The 20167-nt window shown below is 40.2% G+C and overlaps 2 protein-coding genes across 4 annotated transcripts in view; one reads left to right on the forward strand and one right to left on the reverse strand.

The window, feature by feature from the left end:
* The window catches only part of arfgap2 (ADP-ribosylation factor GTPase activating protein 2), a 17364-nt gene extending 12694 nt beyond the window's left edge, over nt 1-4670 (forward strand). For both annotated transcript variants that reach the window (XM_085157290.1, XM_085157297.1), the window contains 6 exons: nt 1096-1224; nt 1330-1482; nt 1564-1690; nt 1833-1920; nt 3188-3312; nt 3406-4670. In XM_085157290.1, the coding sequence (XP_085013416.1) occupies nt 1096-1224; nt 1330-1482; nt 1564-1690; nt 1833-1920; nt 3188-3312; nt 3406-3426 (643 nt within the window). In that variant the 3' untranslated portion in view covers nt 3427-4670. The remainder of the gene's footprint in view (nt 1-1095; nt 1225-1329; nt 1483-1563; nt 1691-1832; nt 1921-3187; nt 3313-3405) is intronic.
* Nucleotides 4510-19609, reverse strand: pex16 (peroxisomal biogenesis factor 16). 2 transcript variants are annotated; one of them, XM_085157309.1, is made up of 11 exons: nt 19334-19607; nt 19084-19119; nt 18427-18503; nt 16108-16241; nt 14801-14901; nt 14351-14431; nt 13332-13481; nt 12497-12569; nt 10912-11031; nt 9749-9813; nt 4510-6259 (listed from the first exon to the last, which is right to left on the reverse strand). In XM_085157309.1, the coding sequence occupies exons 1-11, from the start codon at nt 19464-19466 to the stop codon at nt 6201-6203; spliced, it is 1029 nt and encodes a 342-aa protein (XP_085013435.1). In that variant the 5' UTR covers nt 19467-19607; the 3' UTR covers nt 4510-6200. The 2 variants fall into 2 exon arrangements, with proteins under 2 accessions (XP_085013435.1, XP_085013444.1); XM_085157318.1 differs by lacking the exon at nt 14351-14431 and having other exon boundaries at nt 19334-19609.
* Nucleotides 19610-20167: the final 558 nt, after the last annotated feature.

Consider the following 20167-nt stretch of genomic DNA (forward strand, 5'->3'; position numbering starts at 1 on the left):
GCGTGATGCTAAAATTAGCAGGAAAAAACAACGGAGAGCACGTCAGGGATGACGAGAAAGTGACAGGAGAAAATCCGTCCCGGTCAACCACCCAAACATCAATAACGGGAACCTTATACAGCGCTTCCCTAAACCCGTCGAACTCCCGCAGGCACAAAGAAATTACGGAGGCTGTTACTTATCACCTGACCAAAGATATGGCTCCATCAACACTGTGCAAAACGAGGGATTTAGGAAAACGATCAACACCCTAGACAAACGCTACACAGTGCCGTCCCGCAACTATTTTTCTATTGTTGCACTACCTGCTCTATACACGCAGCGTCGAGCAACGGTGGAGACGCAATTTCAAGCAGTACAACGTTTTGCGGCAACGACAAAACGTGAGACATTTGTTGTTTTTATGTTTATTTATTGTTTTTATGTTCAGTCTCAACTGTTACGAAGTTGATGTGCAGCTAATAAGTGCAATAAATATTTATACTGGAAAAGAAAATCGTGAGAGAATCGTGATTCTCATTTTATGCAAAATCGTGCAGCCCTTATATATAGTGGAGCTTATAGCAGGAGATAAGAGTCCATCTGGGAAAGAAGGATTACCACTTGGAAAATGTTCATGTGAAAGACCACCTTATAAAGTGCTTCCAGGGGAAATGATGAGGGACAAAATCCAGCATGATGTTATGTGAAAACTCTGAACGTTATTTGAAACAACTATGTGGCCTGAGACTTATTCATTTGGTCTTAATGTGGATTATTTTGGGATGTTTGGTGCAGTTTTCTTGTTTTTTGGGGCTTTTTTTTTCAGCAGGAGATGAATATCTCTAACAAGTTGATTGGTTCATATTTGCACATCTTAATTTTTAAGTGAAATGTGTGTTTAAGATTATACAGTATATGCATATAAGGCAGCCTTTTGTTTGGTAATGTGCTGGAAAAGCTTGAAAATGGACCTTGAAAGTGCTTAAAAAGTGCTTGAATTGAATTTGAACCTTGATAATAGTTTTTGCTCATAACACAGGAAGCTAACGCAGAATAGAGGAATGCCAATGCTTTGTTAGGTCTGTAAATGTGAGCATTTCTTTCCCGTTGCAGTGCCGTGTCACATTCAGTGATGTCAGAGATGCAGGTCATCGAGCAGGAAACGCCCGTGGGAGCAAAGTCCTCTTCTCGCTCCAAACTGGAAATGTTTGATGAGCCCGGTTTCACCTCTGGACCTCCAAAGTACGCACAGAACCCACTTATGTATCATGGATTCATTATCTACCACAGAATAGAAGAGAGAACTGAGTGCACTCCCTTAATAACCCACTGTGCTTTGGATCTTAGATACAAAGACAACCCGTTTACAGTGGGAGACAGTTTTGGATCCCGTTGGGATACTGAAGGAGGAACCGCCTCTTTCACCACCTCCTGGGCACTGGAGAAAGATGACCCCAAGGAGGAGGTCACCATCTCTAGTATTCAACCAACTGGAGAGCGGTACATACATATTCATACATGTCCTTTAGCTTCTGTCTAAAGCTCTCAGCTCTGACGCATGTTCTCAATGCTTAAACTCAGACTCCCCAGCAGAAGAAAAGCCGAGGTCTCAGCTTCAGTTTCCGAGTCAAGTGAGGCCAGGCAGAAGTTTGCCAATGCGAAGGCCATCTCCTCAGACATGTTCTTTGGTCGGGAGAGTAGTGCTGAGGTGAGAACCTTCTCGTCTTCATTTCACTATAAAACAGTTCAAATCGAGGGCCTCACATTTCACCTGTCATCTGTTTAATGTGTTTGTTAAACTATGTTCTGTTATTACCTCATGGTTGACCTTTGTTTCATCTTTTTCTCAGTACGATGCAAAGACGAGGCTGGAGAGCATGTCTGGAAGCACTTCCATCAGCTCAGCTGACCTGTTTGGAGATGGCAGTGACCACAAAGGTAAACGTTAACCAGCAGTTCTTATAATGTCAAGGTTAATTCACTCCTCAGCACTCATCTGCACTTTTGAGCTTCCTCTTCTAACTTGTGTTTACAAAACGATATATTACCCTACGTGATAATAGGAGAAATAACTAATGATTCAATGCAGAGTGGTGTAGAAAGCAAAGAAACACTTAGTGGTTCATGGGAATCCCTCAGCAGCCTACGTCTATTGCAGCATAACTAAGGGAGGATTCAGGGTCACCTGGTCCAGCACTAACTATATGCTTTAGCAAAAAGGAAGGTTTGAAGCCTAATCTTAAAAGTACAGATAGTGTCTGTCTCCTGAATCCAAACTGGAAGCTGGTTCCACAGAAGAGGGGCCTGAAAACTGAAGGCTCTGCCTCCCATTCTACTTTTAAATACTCTAGGAACAACAAGTAGGCCTGCAGAGCGAGAGCGAAGTGCTCTAATAGGGTGATATGGTACTATGAAATAAATGTAATTATTTATTTATTATTTATGGGATTCAAATTTTAATCTGGATTTAACAGCGAGCCACTATATGGGAGAAATCAAATCAAAATATGGCACATGGACTCGACAGTCTCAAACCCCACTGACACTGGATTATTGCGTTGAATCTGCAGAAAGGGTCTGTATCCTACACCTTTGGGGAAGCTACAACTACTTCATTGGCAAATGCGATACGTGTGTTTGGCAGTAATGTTGATTAGATCAAGGCTGATACCTTGGTATGAGATATTATCCTTTATGCTTAAAGAAGAGGCTTCGCACATGAGCGCACGAGTACAAATAAAGACAAATGCAGACAATGTTAGCGTGGATGAAAGCTGTGCTATTCTGCTTTAGTCCCAAATCGACAGCTGATTCTCACTGAAGATGTTAAACCTTCATTCTATCCCCTCAGCCTTCTCGTAGCCTCCTTCTTCAGAAAGCTTGACCTCTGACGTCAAAGTCACTGATTTTCGGTGGATGCACCTGTGGTGTGAATTCAAAAAGTCTTGGTTCACCTCATTTTCAAGTTACTGCATTCACAGACTTGGGTGATGCTGCCTCAGGCTGAGTGGTAAAATGATATATGGTGACCTCCAAAAAGTTAGAAATCCCGCTCTTGTTATTCACGAACTTGAGCCACGGATCGCTGCATGTAGAGGTGAAGTGGCCTACAGTGTTTTCAGCAGAATCACTGCAGTGTGAAACCAGCCTAACTGATTTGGATGTGTGAACAGGACGTCTGATTAGACTTCTCTGCTCCTCTCAGGAAGAGCCTCAGGCTTTGACAGCGTGCTTCCCTCTGGCTCGGACATCGCTCAGTTCAAACAGGGAGTCAAGACCGTTGCGGGAAAGATGGCTGTCCTCGCCAATGGTGTCATGAACACGATCCAGGTGAGACTGGTCCACGAGACAGCGGCTTTATTTCACTTGAATCCATAAGTTTGCTCATGCTTCTCCTTGTTTTTGTGTTTATTCCCTCCTCAGGACCGCTACGGCTCCTACTGAGCAGCATCGCCCGGTGGACTAACACCTGTGGAGCCAGACAGCCTCTTGACTGACACGTGCATTTGGATGGAGACAAGGGACGAGACATGGACAGCAGAAAGTATTGCATGGGAAAAGAAATGTCCGTCGCGTCCGTCCTCCATTATTGACCGTTTGAGACAGTGTTTTCTTCTCTCATTCTCATTAGCAGACTCTTGACGTTTGATGTTCACAAGCCGAGCGTCACAGGTTGTATTCTTTTCTAAACCAGAGTTTTGTTGTAATTTACTGTTTGGATACTTTGGTCTTAGATTTTCAAAATGTTGTCAGAGTTCATTCTGCTTTATTTTATTCCTTTGCAGAAGTTGTTTATTTCCATTCATATAATCAAACATGTCATGCTAGTTTTTGTTTTATTGTGAGATTTAAAAAAGAGGCAGTATATATATTTTAGTGTTATTTGAACAACAGTGCTGCTCACTTACGGTGGCACTTGTCCACAGTTTGTTTATAAAGCACTGACTGATTTTCAGCTCTTTGAGTTTGGATTTATGCATTTCTGTCTGCGTGAAACATGGAAGCATCACATTTTTGATGTGCACGTTGCTATGGTTACATGCTGTGTTTGTGCAGCAGTAAATCCATCATTCCCTATAACAAACTTCCAGCGTCCAGTACTGGGAATTAGGGAGGGTTAAATCCAACTCCAATAAGCACTGCAGACAGAATATGCTGTCCCAGCTCAAAACTATAATACTGTATCGACTATGCATCTCCACTCTGCAACCTTCAGCTGTTTCACTTGTTTTGTTGAATCTGAAGTCTGCCTTGATTTACCCTCAGTGCTTTGATTTTTGGAAAGCTTGTATCTTTTAAGTTCACATATTCAGTTTTAAATAGAAAAAAGATCCTCGCATTAACAATGTGAATACAGTAGTATTTAACTCGAGACGAGGAATTCTCTCTAAATTTCACTGCCATGTACGATGCAGTTAAACACAGTGAACGTGAAAATCCACCACGCTTGTTCGTATCTCGTCTCGTGTGTTCAGGGCAGACTTTACGTTCAACAAGTTTTGGAAATTGGATAAAATTCGAAAGTCGTTATTTTCTTTTTTTTCCTCTCTCGTGCATCAAAGTGTAATTTTGATCACCCCGTGTGTGCGCCCTTCCCATGGTAAAAATGTGGGGCGATAGGATGAAACATTCAAAACTATTTATTTGTAGGTTACAAAAAGAAACAGTTAATAAAGATCAAAAACCTCTGCTCTGCTTTCACTGACGTCAACTTTCTCACAAACACCCAAACCTGTGGTTGCTGTCGCACTAGATTTTACTCTGTGCAACATTCACACATTTTTATATAAAAGCAGACTTGACATGAAAATGATCCAAAAGTGGGGACGCCCCACAGATTTTAATGCAAAGAAATTGAAGTCAGTCTTTGAGCTATTTCAGGCAACTCAAACTGTGCTGCAGGCTGTAAACATGCAGTTTGGACTGGACAGCCTGGTTCTGCTGTTGGTGTCTTCCAGTTAAAACTGTACTTCCTTCCTCACCAAACACTTTCTCATAGGGAGCTGTGTGATTGAACTTTCTAGCATTGTAGGTGCTTCAGTATCAAACACTCAGGTGAGTTGGTGCTATATAAACTGAACTGGTTCTGGTACAAGTGATTTAGCTCCCATCTTCCAGCTCTGGAGGTTATTGTTTGGTGGGAACATGATTACTATACTGTGGATATCTTTCAATATGAAGCCCCTCCATTCTGTTTGTGGAAAATCTGAAGACCAGAACAGACGTCTGTTGTTCAATGCAAGGTTTATGCTGTTGTATTACAAGCTCTAAGCCTTATAATTGTTTTTAAACAACTGTTGCTTCAGCTCATCCTTAGCGTACGTGTTTGTTAGCTGACTGTTACTATTAAACACAGTTTGATTCAAATGTTATAAATAATCAAATTTCATCACTGTTCAACTGATATCTGTCCATGTAATTAATCATCCACATTTCACCTCATTACAACAGGGCTGACTCTTTTTTTGCTGCTGAATTTATCATCTGTGGTTTTCTTCCAAAGTGTTTCTTCAGTGTTTGTTTTTAAATCTAAAAGGTTAAAAAAAAAGCTGGAATAATTTAGATTTGGGATTTTAATGTTGATTTGAAAAAAATAAAAAAGACCACAAGAAACAGGAAAAAGTGCAGCTGACCTCAGACTAACCTGTCAGTCGGTTATTTAACTGTAATTTTGAGCATTTGGAAATCTATAAATTATAAAGGCAAGAACAATAATAACAAATGATATTTGTGCATGCAGACTGTTAGCAAATGAATGTGGGCCACAGATTACACATCTTTGAGTTCATGTATTATGAAGACATGGTTTGCTTTAACCTGTATAACGTGTAGGCTCACTGTATTTACATGGGTCACCTTCCTCTGCAGCGAGCTGCTGAAATAAATCATCTGTTATTGACAGATAAAGCAGTGCAACAATGGGCGCAGTTCACAAAGAGATTCTGCTATAAATCAGGCTCATCGTGTGTCTACACTGCAAAGATTTAGGACAGATTTTGTGTACTAAAAAAACTTGCTGAGCGCTGGGATTTTAATTATAATGACTGTAATGATTTCATTTTTGTCCCTCACTGCAGGCCAGTCATTGCCAATCATTTTCTCTGATTTCTGAGGAATTATTGCAAGAGTCTGTGTCTCTGTTCCATCCTGGCAACTGATGGTTCCTTTGTGCAGTTTCTCCAGCTGATTAGCAAACGTCAAAGATCTGAGTGCAGGTTTTAGCCCCAGTTGTAGAAGTAGATCTTCTGCCAGGTGGGGAGATAATCCATCAGGGGACCTGAACACAGACAACACAATCAAACCCAGCACTAATAGTTCATGAAGCCATGTATCATATGGTGGAACAACAGTGCCAAAAAAACAAGAAAAAAAAAGATCTCTCTCCATGTATACATATATAGGTACATGTATATATGCAGGAAGGAGTGTGTTGCTTCAAAAATGGAGAGAAAAGGGCAATTAACAATGGAGAGAGACAGACCATCATAACTCTTAGGTCTGTAGGTCTGTCCTACAGAGAAATTGCAAAGGAAGTCAAGGTGTCAGTGAGTCCAGTTTCCTCCTCCTGCACTCAGAAACAAACTGTGACAGGAAGTGGTCTGCAGACCCAAAGACACGACTGAATCAGAGGACACGTTTCTGTGTGATCGATGGCTCACAGGACAACAGCTTCATCACAGCTTAATAGAGGTCGTAGTAAGAAAGTCTCAGTTTCAACTGTGAAGACTTTGAGCTGCAGGTTTGACAGGACAAGTTGCAGCAATATAATAAAATAAATAAATTTAAAAACAGGCCTGGGAGCGTGAGGGACTGCGCTCTTCTGGACTCTTTCTTAATAATAAACTCTGCCTGTGATAAATAATGTGACTGTACGTTTTAGAAAAAAAATAATAACAAATAAAACTGAATCATATTATATGTATAACACTGTAATAATGTATCGCAGGTTTTCCATTTTCAGGTTTACCTGTGAAAAGTAACATCTCATAAAACTTTACAGTATTAGAAACAAAACTGAGGAAAACCTCTAAAGAAAGCAGCTGAAAGAAGAAAACATATATATGATAATGTGATTACAGTGGTTTTTGAGAGAAGATGGTATTAGAGATAAAGTCAGATGGATCGTCTGTGGCAAGAATAAGATAGATATGATAATGTATGTCTGTGAAGGTTCTCAGTCATCCAGGTCATCGTAGTCAAAGGAGCTTGCAAAGAAAAGCGTCTTGACTTCTTTAAGTTACTTGAAGACGTTTCACCTCTCATCCGAGAAGCTTCTTCAGTTCTAAGGTCAAATGGTGGAGAGTCCCCCCACAGAGGGACAAAAGGATCATCAGGGGGTCCTTTTGTCCCTCTGTGGGGGGACACTCCCACTAGGTTTATATCTGGGACTCTCCACCATTTGACCTTAGAACTGAAGAAGCTTCTCGGATGAGAGGTGAAACGTCTTCAAGTAACTTAAAGAAGTCCAGACGCTTTTCTTTGCAAGCTCCTTTGAATATGATAATGTAGTTTCAGTGGATTTTTAGTGTCGATGCACATTCACGTGACTTTCAAATGAAGTGGATTCTCCCACATGTTAACTCAAGGTTCATACACTTTTTTCAGGGTCAAATTCAAGCACTGTTTAAGCACTTTCAAGGTCCATTTTCAAGCTTTTCCAGCACACTTCATATAAACTTAAAACACACATTTCACTTAAAAATTAATATGTGCAAATGTGAAGTAATCAACTTGTTAGAGATATTCATCTCCTGCTGAAAAAAACAAGCCCACAAAACAAGAAAACTGCACCAAACGATGCACATTAAGGCCAAATTAATAAGTCTTCTCATCAGATATCGACGCTTCTTTCCTGTGGGACACAAAAAATAGGAGACAGATGTTTGTTTGTTTGTTTTAAGTTCATTCATTCAAAACTAACTGTGAGATGTTTGACTACATTGCTGTCTGTATTATTGTTAAAGTCCTGAATGATCAGCTTTAAAGTGTTTGTGCTAATAACACCATGACTCACTGACTGGGAGGCTTTGAACAGATGACACACTCAGTTCAACATATAAGACTTTAAGAATGCACAAACATCGACCTAAAATCTATTTATTCAGTCTATCACCTGTCATATAATTATGTCAAATAATAATGTATTGTTCATCTCCCTTAAATAAACAGGCAGCCTTGAAATATGAAATATTCATATACAAAAAACACATATACAAGTGTCTGTTGTCTCCGTGGCTGATTGTGCCCCACAGGCCTCAGTGTGAGCTTGAAGCCATTCATAATGTTTAAGTTGTTTAATGTGTCGGTGCTCACAATAAACACATTTTAAATGAAAGCTGAGGAACTGCCCATATGGATCAGTCTGTCATATTGCTATTATTTCCCCCTAAACTGTTGCCAAAGGCACCAAGTTAATAAAATCTAAGCATTTTCAAGGTTTTCAAGCACCCGTACAAACCCTCTCAACTCATCTAAACTCATTTCGTCTGCTTCAAATTAAAGAAATAATTTCACCTGATTATTTTAGGCAATTTCAGGTGACAACTAGGGCTGCCACAAACGATTATTTTGATAGTCGACTAGTCACCGATTATTTTTGCGATTAGTCGACTAATCAGATCATCATCCATTGGACGTAAAACATACAGCTTATTGCACCAGCAGCATCTGCTCTTATATAACTATCATTAGCTTACAGCTTTAAGTGTTTAAGGTATGTGCTAACTAAAAATAAAGACAAAATGATAGTTTGTTAAATTTTAATGAAATTTGCAGATTGTTTCGGTGAAGTTTAATAAACTCCTTGCTATCTAAAATATAACAAGACACTGGAGTAAATTCTCAGCATCTCCCACTTCTGATAATCAGCTGTCTGCTTGATGTTTATTCAGCTGTGTAAAAACTATAACTTTAATCTCAGCCAAACCGATTTACTCAGGAACAAATAAAATACTGAAAAAAGCCAAACCATAACATTTTAAGTTATCTAAGTGACTTATGTATATTTAACCTGAGTAGCAAAAGACAGAGGTGGGTTTGAAAACGATTTGCGGGAGTCCGGTGTTCTCACGGCTCTAGTTAGCCTAGCCCCCGGCTAGCTATTGAGCTAGTGGCTAACAGACGTCTCCGAAAACATCGGAGCGCTTTTGAAAATATGTGGTGTCTTGATAAACTGAGCAGATATTTGAGGTTTACACAGCTACATTCTCACCTGAAAATATGTTAAACGTTTATTTTGTGACCCAGAAAGAATAATAAGAGTAATATTAAAACTAACTAGCTGCCGCCATTGTTGGAAACTGAGCTAGGCTGCGCTATGAATTCTGGGACACAGCTTCTTCTTCTTCTTCGGGGTTTAACGGCAGCTGGCATCCTTGTACATGAAGTGCTGCCATCTTCTGTTTCAGTCCGTTATTACACTCTTAAATCCTACTACTTATTCCTGCGTCTTTTGAGATCTTACAAAGCTTCAAACGACGCGTCGACTATTAAATCAGTCGTCGACGATTTTGATAGTCGACGTAATCGTGACTAGTCGACTAATCGTGGCAGCCCTAATGTCTCATTTCTCTCTCACACGCACAAATGTTTACAGTACGCATTACGAAGTAGAACTCTGAAATGCATTCAATTTTCAAAAGCTGCTATTTTTTAAAGTCACAATTTCAGTTGTTCTACAAACAGCTTTAAGACGTCAACATTTTCGACCGTTACAGCAACGCAAGGCAACATCGTGCATGCAGAATGAGCACACGGTTCTACTTACGTGCCACGAGCCCGACTCCTGGAACATGATCAGCCAGAAGTCTGAGCAGGAACAGAATCTTTTCCCTGCACATGAAGGAGTAAAAAGTAACACTGTTAAAAGACCAGTGAAGGAACAAGAGTTACAATACTGTAAAGTCACCAGCCACTCCTTTTATTTGGGGAGGTGGGTGGCTTCAGGAATGTACTGACAGGCTTCCTGCTCCTGTAGATGAAACACGAAGCAAACCATCGTCTAATATGAACCACCAGCTGCAGTTTAGGACATCTGTCACCTGTATTTGTCTGATACGTCCTTAGTGCAGGGGGAGGGAGAGGCCCCTATACAGCCGGGCCTTGTAATGAACTAGGTCACCCAACTGCAGTTCTAGAGCCCAAAGCCCCACTAAACCAAGCCGGCAGGACCCATCAGGCCCCACCCACAACACCCCCACCATCCATCACCACCTCAGCGACCTGTAACGCCCAATACAAAGCCTTGATACAAGCGATACAGTACACATCCCTTCATTGCATGCCATCCCCAATGAAGACGCCAGGAGGGGTACATGCACCAAACTCCACCCTTAAATACCACAGAGGACCAGACCCCATAAGAACAAGGACGGACACAGTACAGCAGCACAGAGCCCAACACCAGGATCTCCCCACGCCAGTCTTGCCCCAATGCCTCCATTCCATCTAACCTGCACCCTCTCGTCCCAGCACCAAGAGGAGGTCATAGCCCACACAGGCCCAGAGGACACACCCACGGTCCCCCAGAGCAGCAGAAACCATTAGGAGGTTTCTTTACATTTAGGAAACCTTCCTGAAACGGTATAACCTCTGGATTCTGCCGTTCTAACGAGCTCGAAGGTTCATATTTGGTATGACCAAATTTATTTTTCAACACAGCCTCAACTTAGTTTTTAGGAATGGTTCTTCTTGATGAACGTTTGGACTTCTTTTTGTTAAATGATTCTGTTTACAAACAAACAAAACAGCTCCTGTCTAAAGACATTTTTTGGAAGACTTTTAAAAAGCATAAATAACCATTAGTCTAGACTTTTGCACAGTACTCTATTTTCTGCAGATTGTTACAATTATTTATGTCATCCTAATTTTAACACTTTTCAGAAAACGACATAAAACCGCTGAAAACACCACTTAACCACAGATACTTACTCAGAGTATTTGTCATAGAAGGGGGAACGCAGAAGGTAGTAGAACAACAGAAAGGCTCTCCTCCTCATCTCGGCCCTCTCCCATCGATTTTGAAATTTGATGTCGCTGAGCACAGCGAAGCTAGAAGAAACAGGACAACAGCTGAAATGACTTCACTGTCTCCTCTGACACTTCGATGCCTCACAGCACACATCCTGAGCTGCTGCTTCATGTTTGTAACTCATTGTTTACTTGTCTAGATGATTGTCCCTCCTGCAACAGTTACTGTGACATCCAGACTTTGTTCTTCACATTTCCCTGTGGTGTGAACTTTGTTATAAAACAAGTAAAATGCTCATTTATTACAAATTAAAACTGATGGATGAAATTATTTATTCTAATTGAGACCAGTCCTGCTGTGACTTGTATGCAGTGTTGGTCAAGTTACTTGAAAAAAGTAATCAGTAACTAATTACTGATTACTTCCCCCAAAAAGTAATCCTGTTACTTTACTGATTACTTATTTTCAAAAGTAATTAATTACTTAGTTGCTGTTTAAAAACACGATTTACAACCTGAATAGGTGATAAAGTGATAGATCTTTCAGCCCAATTCTACTTTTTCTACATAATCATCATACAAAATGTAATCAAATGGAAAAGTCTCTTTTTAAAACTTGTTTTATTAGTTTTAATCTTTTAACTTTATGCATCAAGTAAAAATGTAATTATATGCAACATTCTCTGACTGGAAGAAATTAGTTTAATATTTAAACCTATTTTCTGCACATTCCAGCACATAAAATTATTTTCTTTTTTTGTGTTTACACTCAGTCTTTCAAATAGATGCAAGTAAAACACAGCAGAAAATAAATAAAGTCAAAGACTAGCGGTCCTGTTGCTCTATTTTCACCTGTAAAGCAGGAGTGGGGTAGGCGGAGGGTTACCCTGGTGCAGGTGTGCAGCGGTCAGTGGAAGAATCCGCGAGTTTCTCTGTGAGTTTCCCATTACGTCGTAGCTACTCGGTGCTTGTTTGGAAGTTTAGGGGTTTTTTCGCTGTAAAAAGAAGTTTTCTTCCCACGCACAACGGACACTAATGTTTTTGTCACTTTTTATGGATTCAAACTCAAAGTAAGGTCAGTACTTCCACGCTTTAAACGCTGCACGCTCATACTCTCTCTGCACTCGATATATGATCCATTGTTGATCTGCACACAGCTGTTGTCACAAACGTCGCACTCGCTTACGTCACTGTCATGAGACGTTCTCACAAAAAATCACGGTTTAGTAACGCAGTAACGCAGCGTTCCTACGGGAAAGTAACGGTAATCTAATTACCGTTTTTGCAATAGTAATCCCTTACTTTTACTCGTTACTTGAAAAAAGTAATCAGATTACAGTAACGCGTTACTGCCCATCTCTGCTTGTATGTGACACAATATAATGTATGTGTATTTGGGTGCTACGCATATTGTTTGTTTGGTTATTGTCCTGTCTCAACTCTATCTTACACCCGCACACATTTTCCTTCCAAGATAATAATCAATAAGTTCTTATTTGATAATGAAGTAGCCAACTGGAGGACTGCAAAAGAGGAACTCACTTACCTGGATAGTTCAAGGACTCCAGAGATAAGCCACGGCTTCCAAGACTGTTTTCCAAAGAGTCCAAGGCAGAGTACTGCAGTTGGGAAGAACTGATTTAAGGAAAATTATAATAACTTCCCACAAGAGCAAAGTGCAGCCATCTGTAAATGGATATTTATATGAACTGTTCCAGGACTAAGTAAACTGCTTATAAGAAGCACACTCTGGCTCACAGTCTGCCATCTAGAGGTGAAGGTGATATTGCAGCTTTCTGATCCACAGTATTTCTGTCAAAGCTGTGGTGGTTTCACAACAAAGTGTCATTTTAAAAATGTTTTGAACTGTTTATTACTGACATGACAAACATGAATGGACATGAAGGTATAAAAAAGTTTTCCACTGTTAAAAAAACAGAAATGTTAGTGACAGGTTTAGAGGCTAAGAGGGAAAAATGGCATTTGTGATTTTAAATAAATAACACTGGTCCACACAGAGGATGCTACAAAATATGTTTGTTTTTAATCTTCTCTAAAATATTATTAATGCAGTTCAGTTGGTGAGAAAACATCTCCTCTTACTCCAACTGTAAACTTCACACTGAACTTTCTTGTTCTCGAGTGTCACCAGTGGTTTGTTTGTCCTGAGGTTTTGGCTGTAAACGTCATCCCCACCTCGTTAACTGTTCACCTGCCTCAACGTAAGAACAGCAAAGAAATCCCACTGAAAGTCCAGCTGAACAGAATCAAGTTTCTGGGATTTCCTTACCTGGATGATTGAGCGCGTTTTAAGAAATATCAGGAATAACAGAACCTGTTTAAACAGGTATGGCAACACAGAGAGAGGACGGTAAGGATACGGTGTGCCAGGGGTCGTCCGATGTACACAGACTCGGCAATTGTCTCTTGGAGCCCCAGAGGTGTTGGTTGGCTGTTGAGTGTTTCCTTTAAGCTGCTCCTTTGCTTTTTGTGACTCGGTGCTCCCCAGAGCCGGGTCTGCAGCGAGGGAGCTGCCACATCACCAACACAGAGTTAGAGGTGTTTAACAAGCGGCTGCATTTTCATTCAGCCTCCTGACACTCGCTCTACAACATTTGCGGATTTTCCTGTCTAACAGCGATGTAAAAAAATTAATGAACAATGTCTATTACTTTAATCTACAGGACAGAATGAAGTTCATTAAAGGTTTTAACATGAAGACATTTGGTCACTTTTTTGTTTCAGTTACAAATTCAAATCAACATTTTTGAAAATAAGCAGCAAACAAAAGAAGAAAAAACTGTTTTTACCACAAAAAAGTTCAGGAATACTTCATATAGCATTGTATAAGTGTTTACTCCTAAAACAGGTGACTATCTATGAACAGGTAATGCAATCAGTCAGCTTCTGAAAGTCAGCAATTCAATCAGATCTTGAGGACATATTCTCGAGGAGATTTGTGGGACTAAATACAATAACCTGTTCTGTCTGAATTTATAAGAATTTAAAGTCTGCCTACACAACTTCACCACCCCAGACATCACATTGATATATAGCAGAAAACTGGCCAGACAACAGAAGAAACTGAATCACAGTCGTTTAAATGCACAGTGAAGATGTTGAAGGAAAATAAACATCAACATCTGGGGCAGATAGAGGGGAACGATATGGAATGGATAAAGCATAGTGCAATTTAAGACCCCTGCTCTTAAATCAAGTGAGGAGGTGATATGAGCTAACAAAGAAGCTTAAGGACAACCTTATTTCCCAGAAGCCGGCCTTTGTTCAGACAGAAACTGGATATTTCCAAATACCACAGAATTTGGTTTTAGGCTTAATTGTCAGGCAGCTTAAATCTTAAGAGGTTAAAATGTTTTAAAGAGTTTAAACCAAAACTTACCACTGCCGAGCGGCCTAATGACTCGTCCTGACCTCTGGCCCACAAAGCAGGTGTCTTCCTGCTGCTCTGTGTTACTTTCATCTATGGAGAAAAGCGTTAATTTAGCCGTCACGCACAAATCACAGAGCAGGAAGTGAGAAACGTCATTCGTTTGTGTGCTTTAAGGGAGGATTCATTACTTTTGAGGGAGTCTCTGAGCTTTAGCATACAAGAAGCACTGTTAGCATGTGTTTACTTTATCAGGCTCTTGCCTTTATTTACTTATTTAGCCCAAGTTACTCAATTAGTTTCACCAACTGGGCTAAAATGCCCCCTGCAGCTCACAGTAGAAATGCTAACAGTCAAATGTGACAGGATTATGAATTCACATTTGATTTTACATTCTTCAATTCAAAACAAAACGTCTCACAGTCATTGAAGGTGCAGGCCATTTTATAAAAGACAACTGACCTTCACCAGCAAAGTCTCCACCTCTGTCAAGGGGGATTATGGGAGGTGAAGTCTGGATGCCAGATTTGTACCACAGAAGAAGCACAATCCGAAAAACTGCCCTGTGAAGGAGTCGCATAAATGTCTGTAAGTTCTCAGTCATCCAGGTCACGATAGTCTAAGGAAAGAAACGCGACTGGACTCATTAAAGTTTCTTGAAAATTTTTCACTGCTCATCTGAGAAGCTTCTTGAAATGTCTTCACTTTAAGAAGTCCAGTCGCTTTTCTTTCCAGGCTCCTTAGAAGTCACATAAAAAGCATTTACAAACTATTCACAACTTAAGGATTTAAACAAAAATCACAAATAAATCTAGAGAAAACTTCGACGAGCACTTTGAAAAGTGTAGTCTTCCTCCGAGTCACTCCCAGCTGCTCACTACAAGGCCAAAAATATGTGGACACACAATGAATGATAAGGTTCTTTAAATTTATGATGGCAAATTTAAAAGCAGTCTTTGTGGAGTGTCCTTTGACAGCTACACTGTCATGTTGAAACAACCACAAAGATGGAGCAACATTTGTCTAACATAGACTATATTTTGTGCCTGTGCATTAAAGCAATAGGCACAGAAGGAAATTGTCCTCTTGTGGAGATTAGGAAATTATTTTACTGTTACTATTCATAACCATTATCATTACTATTGCATTAATTATCATTTCATCAGAGCATTTATTGAAGCTGTTGATGTTACATTAAAGTCTGTATTTCAGGTGTGAGCATAATCACATAATAATCTTTCGTTGCAGGAGCGACTGTAATCATGTTATACACATTGCATTTTTGTGCTTATTAAAGAGTTGAAGCTCGGTCAGTTAATTGATGGTCAGAAGCTTCGGGCGGTGCGACATCCGGCCGAAGTGGCCTAGAGCTATGGAAGAATTGCATACATGCTTACAATGCATATACACCACATAAACAGGCCTGAATAGAGGCCGGTGTGTATTCAGCAACCTGCAGCGTTGGAGTTTGCCTGGTAACAGATGACTCAGAATAAGTCAGGAAGTATACTTCTAAAATGTCTTTGTTTGTCAAGTGAGGTCATGCACTGAGGTCAAGACACACATACACAGTATATAGACTTGTTTTGCTTGTAAACGGCATGTTGTACCTGCATGAGTGACAGTTTAGTTTGCAGCTCCTTTTGAACATGTACAGTAGTAATTTTTACTTTTCCATTTTCCAAAAAAATAACTTAAAACGTAGCCTGTGCAAAATCAGTATCAGTGTTTTTATCATTTCAAATTAAAGTCAAGTTTCCAAGCCATACTTAAAAATCTGAATAAGTCCAATGACAAGCCATCGTCCAACTTCACCCCACAGCTTACAGGCCCCCATCTCCAGGAAGACCTCCACATACTCCAGCACAGACAGCCACGTCAGGAGCCTCTGTTGAGAGATGGACTAGAAACACCACAACACAAAGGATGGACGACTTATTAGATGAAAAAGGATGAAACCCTCACTTCTTCCCAGAACAACATCCTGTGCACAGTTTCTGAAGTCTTTGTATAGTTTCTTTACTGAAGGAAACCGTACAGTAGGGCTGCCACAAACGATTATTTTGATAGTCGACTAGTCACCGATTATTTTTGCAACTAATCAGATCCATTGGACGTAAAACGTACAGCTTATTGCACCAGCAGCATCTGCTATTATATAACTATCATTAGCTTACAGCTTTAAGTGTTTAAGGTCTGTGCTAACTAAAAATAATGAAGTTTGCAGATTGTTTCGGTGAAGTTTAATAAACTCCTTGCTATCTAAAAGATAACAGGACACCGGAGTAAATTCTCGAGCATCTCACACTTCTGATAATCAGCTGTCTGCTTGATGTTTATTCAGCTGTGTAAAAACTATAACTTTAATCTCAGCCAAACCGATTTACTCAGGAACAAATAAAATACTAAAAAAAGCCAAACAATAACATTTTGAAGTTATCTAAGTGACTTATATATATTTAACCTGAGTAGCGAAAGACGGCGGTGGGTTTGAAAACGATTTGCCGGGAGTCCGGTGTTCTCACGGCTCTAGTTAGCCTAGCCCCCGGCTAGCTATCGAGCTAGTGGGTACCAGACATCTCCGAAAACGTCGGAGCGCTTTTGAAAGTATGCGGTATCTTGATAAACTGAGCAGATATTTGAGGTTTACACAGCTACATTGTCGCCTGAAAATATGTTAAACGTTTATTTTGTGACCCAGAAAGAATAATAAGAGTAACATGAAAACTAACTAGCTGCCGCCATTGTTGGAAACTGAGCTGGGCTGCGCTATGAATTCTGGGACACAGCTTCTTCTTCTTCTTCGGGGTTTAACGGCAGCTGGCATCCTTGTACATGCAGTGCTGCCATCTTCTGTTTCAGTCCGTTATTACACTCTTAAATCCTACTACTTATTCCTGCGTCTTTTGTGATCTTACAAAGCTTCAAACGACGCGTCGACTATTAAATCAGTCGCCGACGATTTTGATAGTCGACTAATCGTGGCAGCCCTACCGTACAGTAAAAGATGGATGCAGCCATGGTGATGTTAGCCATTGGTTTCTCAGCCCATCTATTTGAGCCTCAGTGTTAGTGTTTTGGTTGCCGCAATGTTAGTTTTAAAAACCAGAAGTTAACATATTTGAAAACAGGGTGGAGTTCTCGGTTCTCGGCTCACACTAGCAATGGTTACCAAGCTGCATTCTTAAAGCCGTACAGAAGGAACAGGCAGGCACACTGCTACTCATCACAAGCCAAGCTTCTTGGATGAGCTTTAGCACAATTTAATCACCCGACTATAGTGTTTATGAAGGGAGTACAAAAGTATAAAGGCCAAAAACTACTTTGTACCAATCTGGTTTAATGATCATTTTATGCCGGCATTATGGAGCCTTTGGAATCAGCCTTAAGCAGCTACAGCTGGATATTCAGACACATATTTAGATGAGAAGGCCTGGCTCACAGTCTCCGCTCTAATTTATCCCAAAGGTGTGGTCAGGACTCTGTGCAGGCCAGTCAAGTTCTTCCACACCAAACTCACTCATCCATGTCTTTATGGACCTTGCTTTGTGCACCGGTGCGCAGTCACGTTAAAACAGGAAGGGGCCATCCCCAAACTGTTCCCACAAAGCTGGGAGCATGAAAATGTCCAAAATGTCTCGGTATGCTGAAGCATTAAGAGTTGAATGAAACTAAGGCGCTGAGTGCTTAAAAACACCCGCACACCATAATCCCCCCTCCACCAAACTTTACACTCGGCACAGTCCATCAGACTGCCACTGCTCTAGTGTCCAGTGGCAGCGAGCTTTAAACCACAGAATTCAATGGCCTGGATGGGTAAGTGAATACTTTAGCAATACAGTGTATGTGTCCTATTGTGCTCTGGTAAATCCTACAGGGTCACTAAAACTATGAAAACTGATCATGGTAACAATAAACTAAGACCATAAGTTTTTTTAAGCATCTCTTTAGAATTTCTAGTTTTTATTGCTGCACCACAAAGGACAGCCATTTCAATTTCACTGCACTCTTCTGCAAAGAGAGTAAATGCTTTTCTTTTCTACTGTACTGTGAGAACTGATTTTTGTTTGAATGAAAGCAGAGCTCACCACAGGGAAGGTACATCTCAGCCCTTTGCGCAGAATGTGGTCATTGAATAGCACCAGGAGATTGGAGGCAGAGTACACTAAAAAGATACAAAGTGATGACAAACATATTTGAATATACACACCTATATACAGTATTTTCATTTGTGGACACATAATGCTTAGAAAACTGAAAAGGATGCATAGTGATAATATAACCTGTAAAGTTTCCCCACAGCTCAATAATAAAATAATATTATTGAGCTGTGATATTATTATAATATCAAATTATAGTCCATTATTATTCTCAACTAAGTATCCTGTAATATAATTAATCTGCAAACCATTTATGTCCATTATGTAACTGAGGGAAAAAATATTTCAAAAAGTTGTATAATGCTAAAAATAAATAGATGTTTACTTTGTTTAGTATAATGTTTTGGCGCATAGGCTGGGAGAGGGTCACCGTTCTCCAATGAACTATTTCAAAGATACTTCTCAATGTAAAACAGGACATAATCTGGGATTTGAGAGAACATAATGTCTCTCCTGAGATCTCTGAGCCTTCTGGCTTTTCAGAATTTATGTATTCATTCATATTTCAAACTCCTACTAATATATAAGGCGTTGATGCAAGAAAGAACTAACTAGTCTCTGTGTTGGTCCTTAACATCTACTTACCTAGTTCAGATATTTCATGGGAATCTGTAAATCTCCCTGCAAAAAACAAACAAACAAACAAAGAAAACATGCCGTCATTCATTTTGCACTGCACAAGCACTTGTAGCTAGTGTTGCCGAGCTAAAGTGAAACTAACGAGATCTGGAGAGTTCACGTCCCACAAAACAATCATAAGTCCAGATGAGCTTTTGCATTACTTCTAAACAGAGAGCCCTAATCCCAACACTCTGTATATAAACCTGCGACTGACCTGCGAGCAGGTAGGAGAGAGTCCGCACGGTACTCTCCAGCTGCGCGGTGGCAGCTGGGTTTCTCCTCACATACTCGGTGTAGCGTTCATAAACACGCGTCACTTTGTCCAGATATTCCTTAACGTGAGACATTTCAGCTTTCTCTGAAAGACACACTCTGCATTTAACCGCTGTGCTCACAACAGACCAGCTAATCTACTTGTATGACTTCTTACTCCTATATTCTAAAAGTATATCGTAAACTTCCGCTTCGTCTTCTTCTTCTTCCGCCTGCCATTGCTTTTTATTGACTGTTGGCAAACAGCGAAACGGTGCATTACTGCCACCAAGCGGTACGGAGTGTGGACCGAAAAGTATTTTTAAAAAATGTCAGGTAATTGGCAGGTAATTTCAAATATAGCATTTCTATCAGCTCAACAAATATCAGCCAACACACAAACTGTTTGTGTGAAGTTTGTCTCACAGGTCCAGCTGCTGCATCTCACAGGGAGAGAGAAAAAAGAGAGGCAACTTCACTCAGAGATGGAGAAAGCTAGGAAAGACAGGACAAGACAGGAAGAAGAGAGGTCAGATCTAAAGGGAAGGACTGATAAGTGATGTTTGATAAACTGGAAATTTGAAGCTTAAAGAACAGTGTGTGACTGGTGCACAGTAGCCGTGGGTTCATGGTCAGAGGTAGGTTAGATCAAGTCAGTAGCAGAGATTCAAATGAATTTTTGCTGATGATCCACTGACTGAATTCCACCTTCATAAAACTTTATACCATTTAGAAAAAAGACTGCATAAACAAGATACTGTCAGTGTAGAGGATGGAAATCAGCCAGGACAACTCA

Source organism: Neolamprologus multifasciatus, chromosome 1, assembly GCF_963576455.1.
Source record: "Neolamprologus multifasciatus chromosome 1, fNeoMul1.2, whole genome shotgun sequence".
NCBI lineage: Eukaryota > Metazoa > Chordata > Actinopteri > Cichliformes > Cichlidae > Neolamprologus > Neolamprologus multifasciatus.

Bases quoted from the DNA above. Each gene is read 5' to 3' on its own strand.
- pex16 (XM_085157309.1), bottom strand. From the start codon at position 19,466: ATGTCTCACGTTAAGGAATATCTGGACAAAGTGACGCGTGTTTATGAA. The intron at 18,504-19,083 runs GTAAGTAGATGT...GTATCTTTTTAG, and splicing joins CCATGAAATATCTGAACTAG to TGTACTCTGCCTCCAATCTC. The intron at 13,482-14,350 runs GTAAGTTTTGGT...GTGATGTGGCAG, and splicing joins CATTAGGCCGCTCGGCAGTG to CTCCCTCGCTGCAGACCCGG.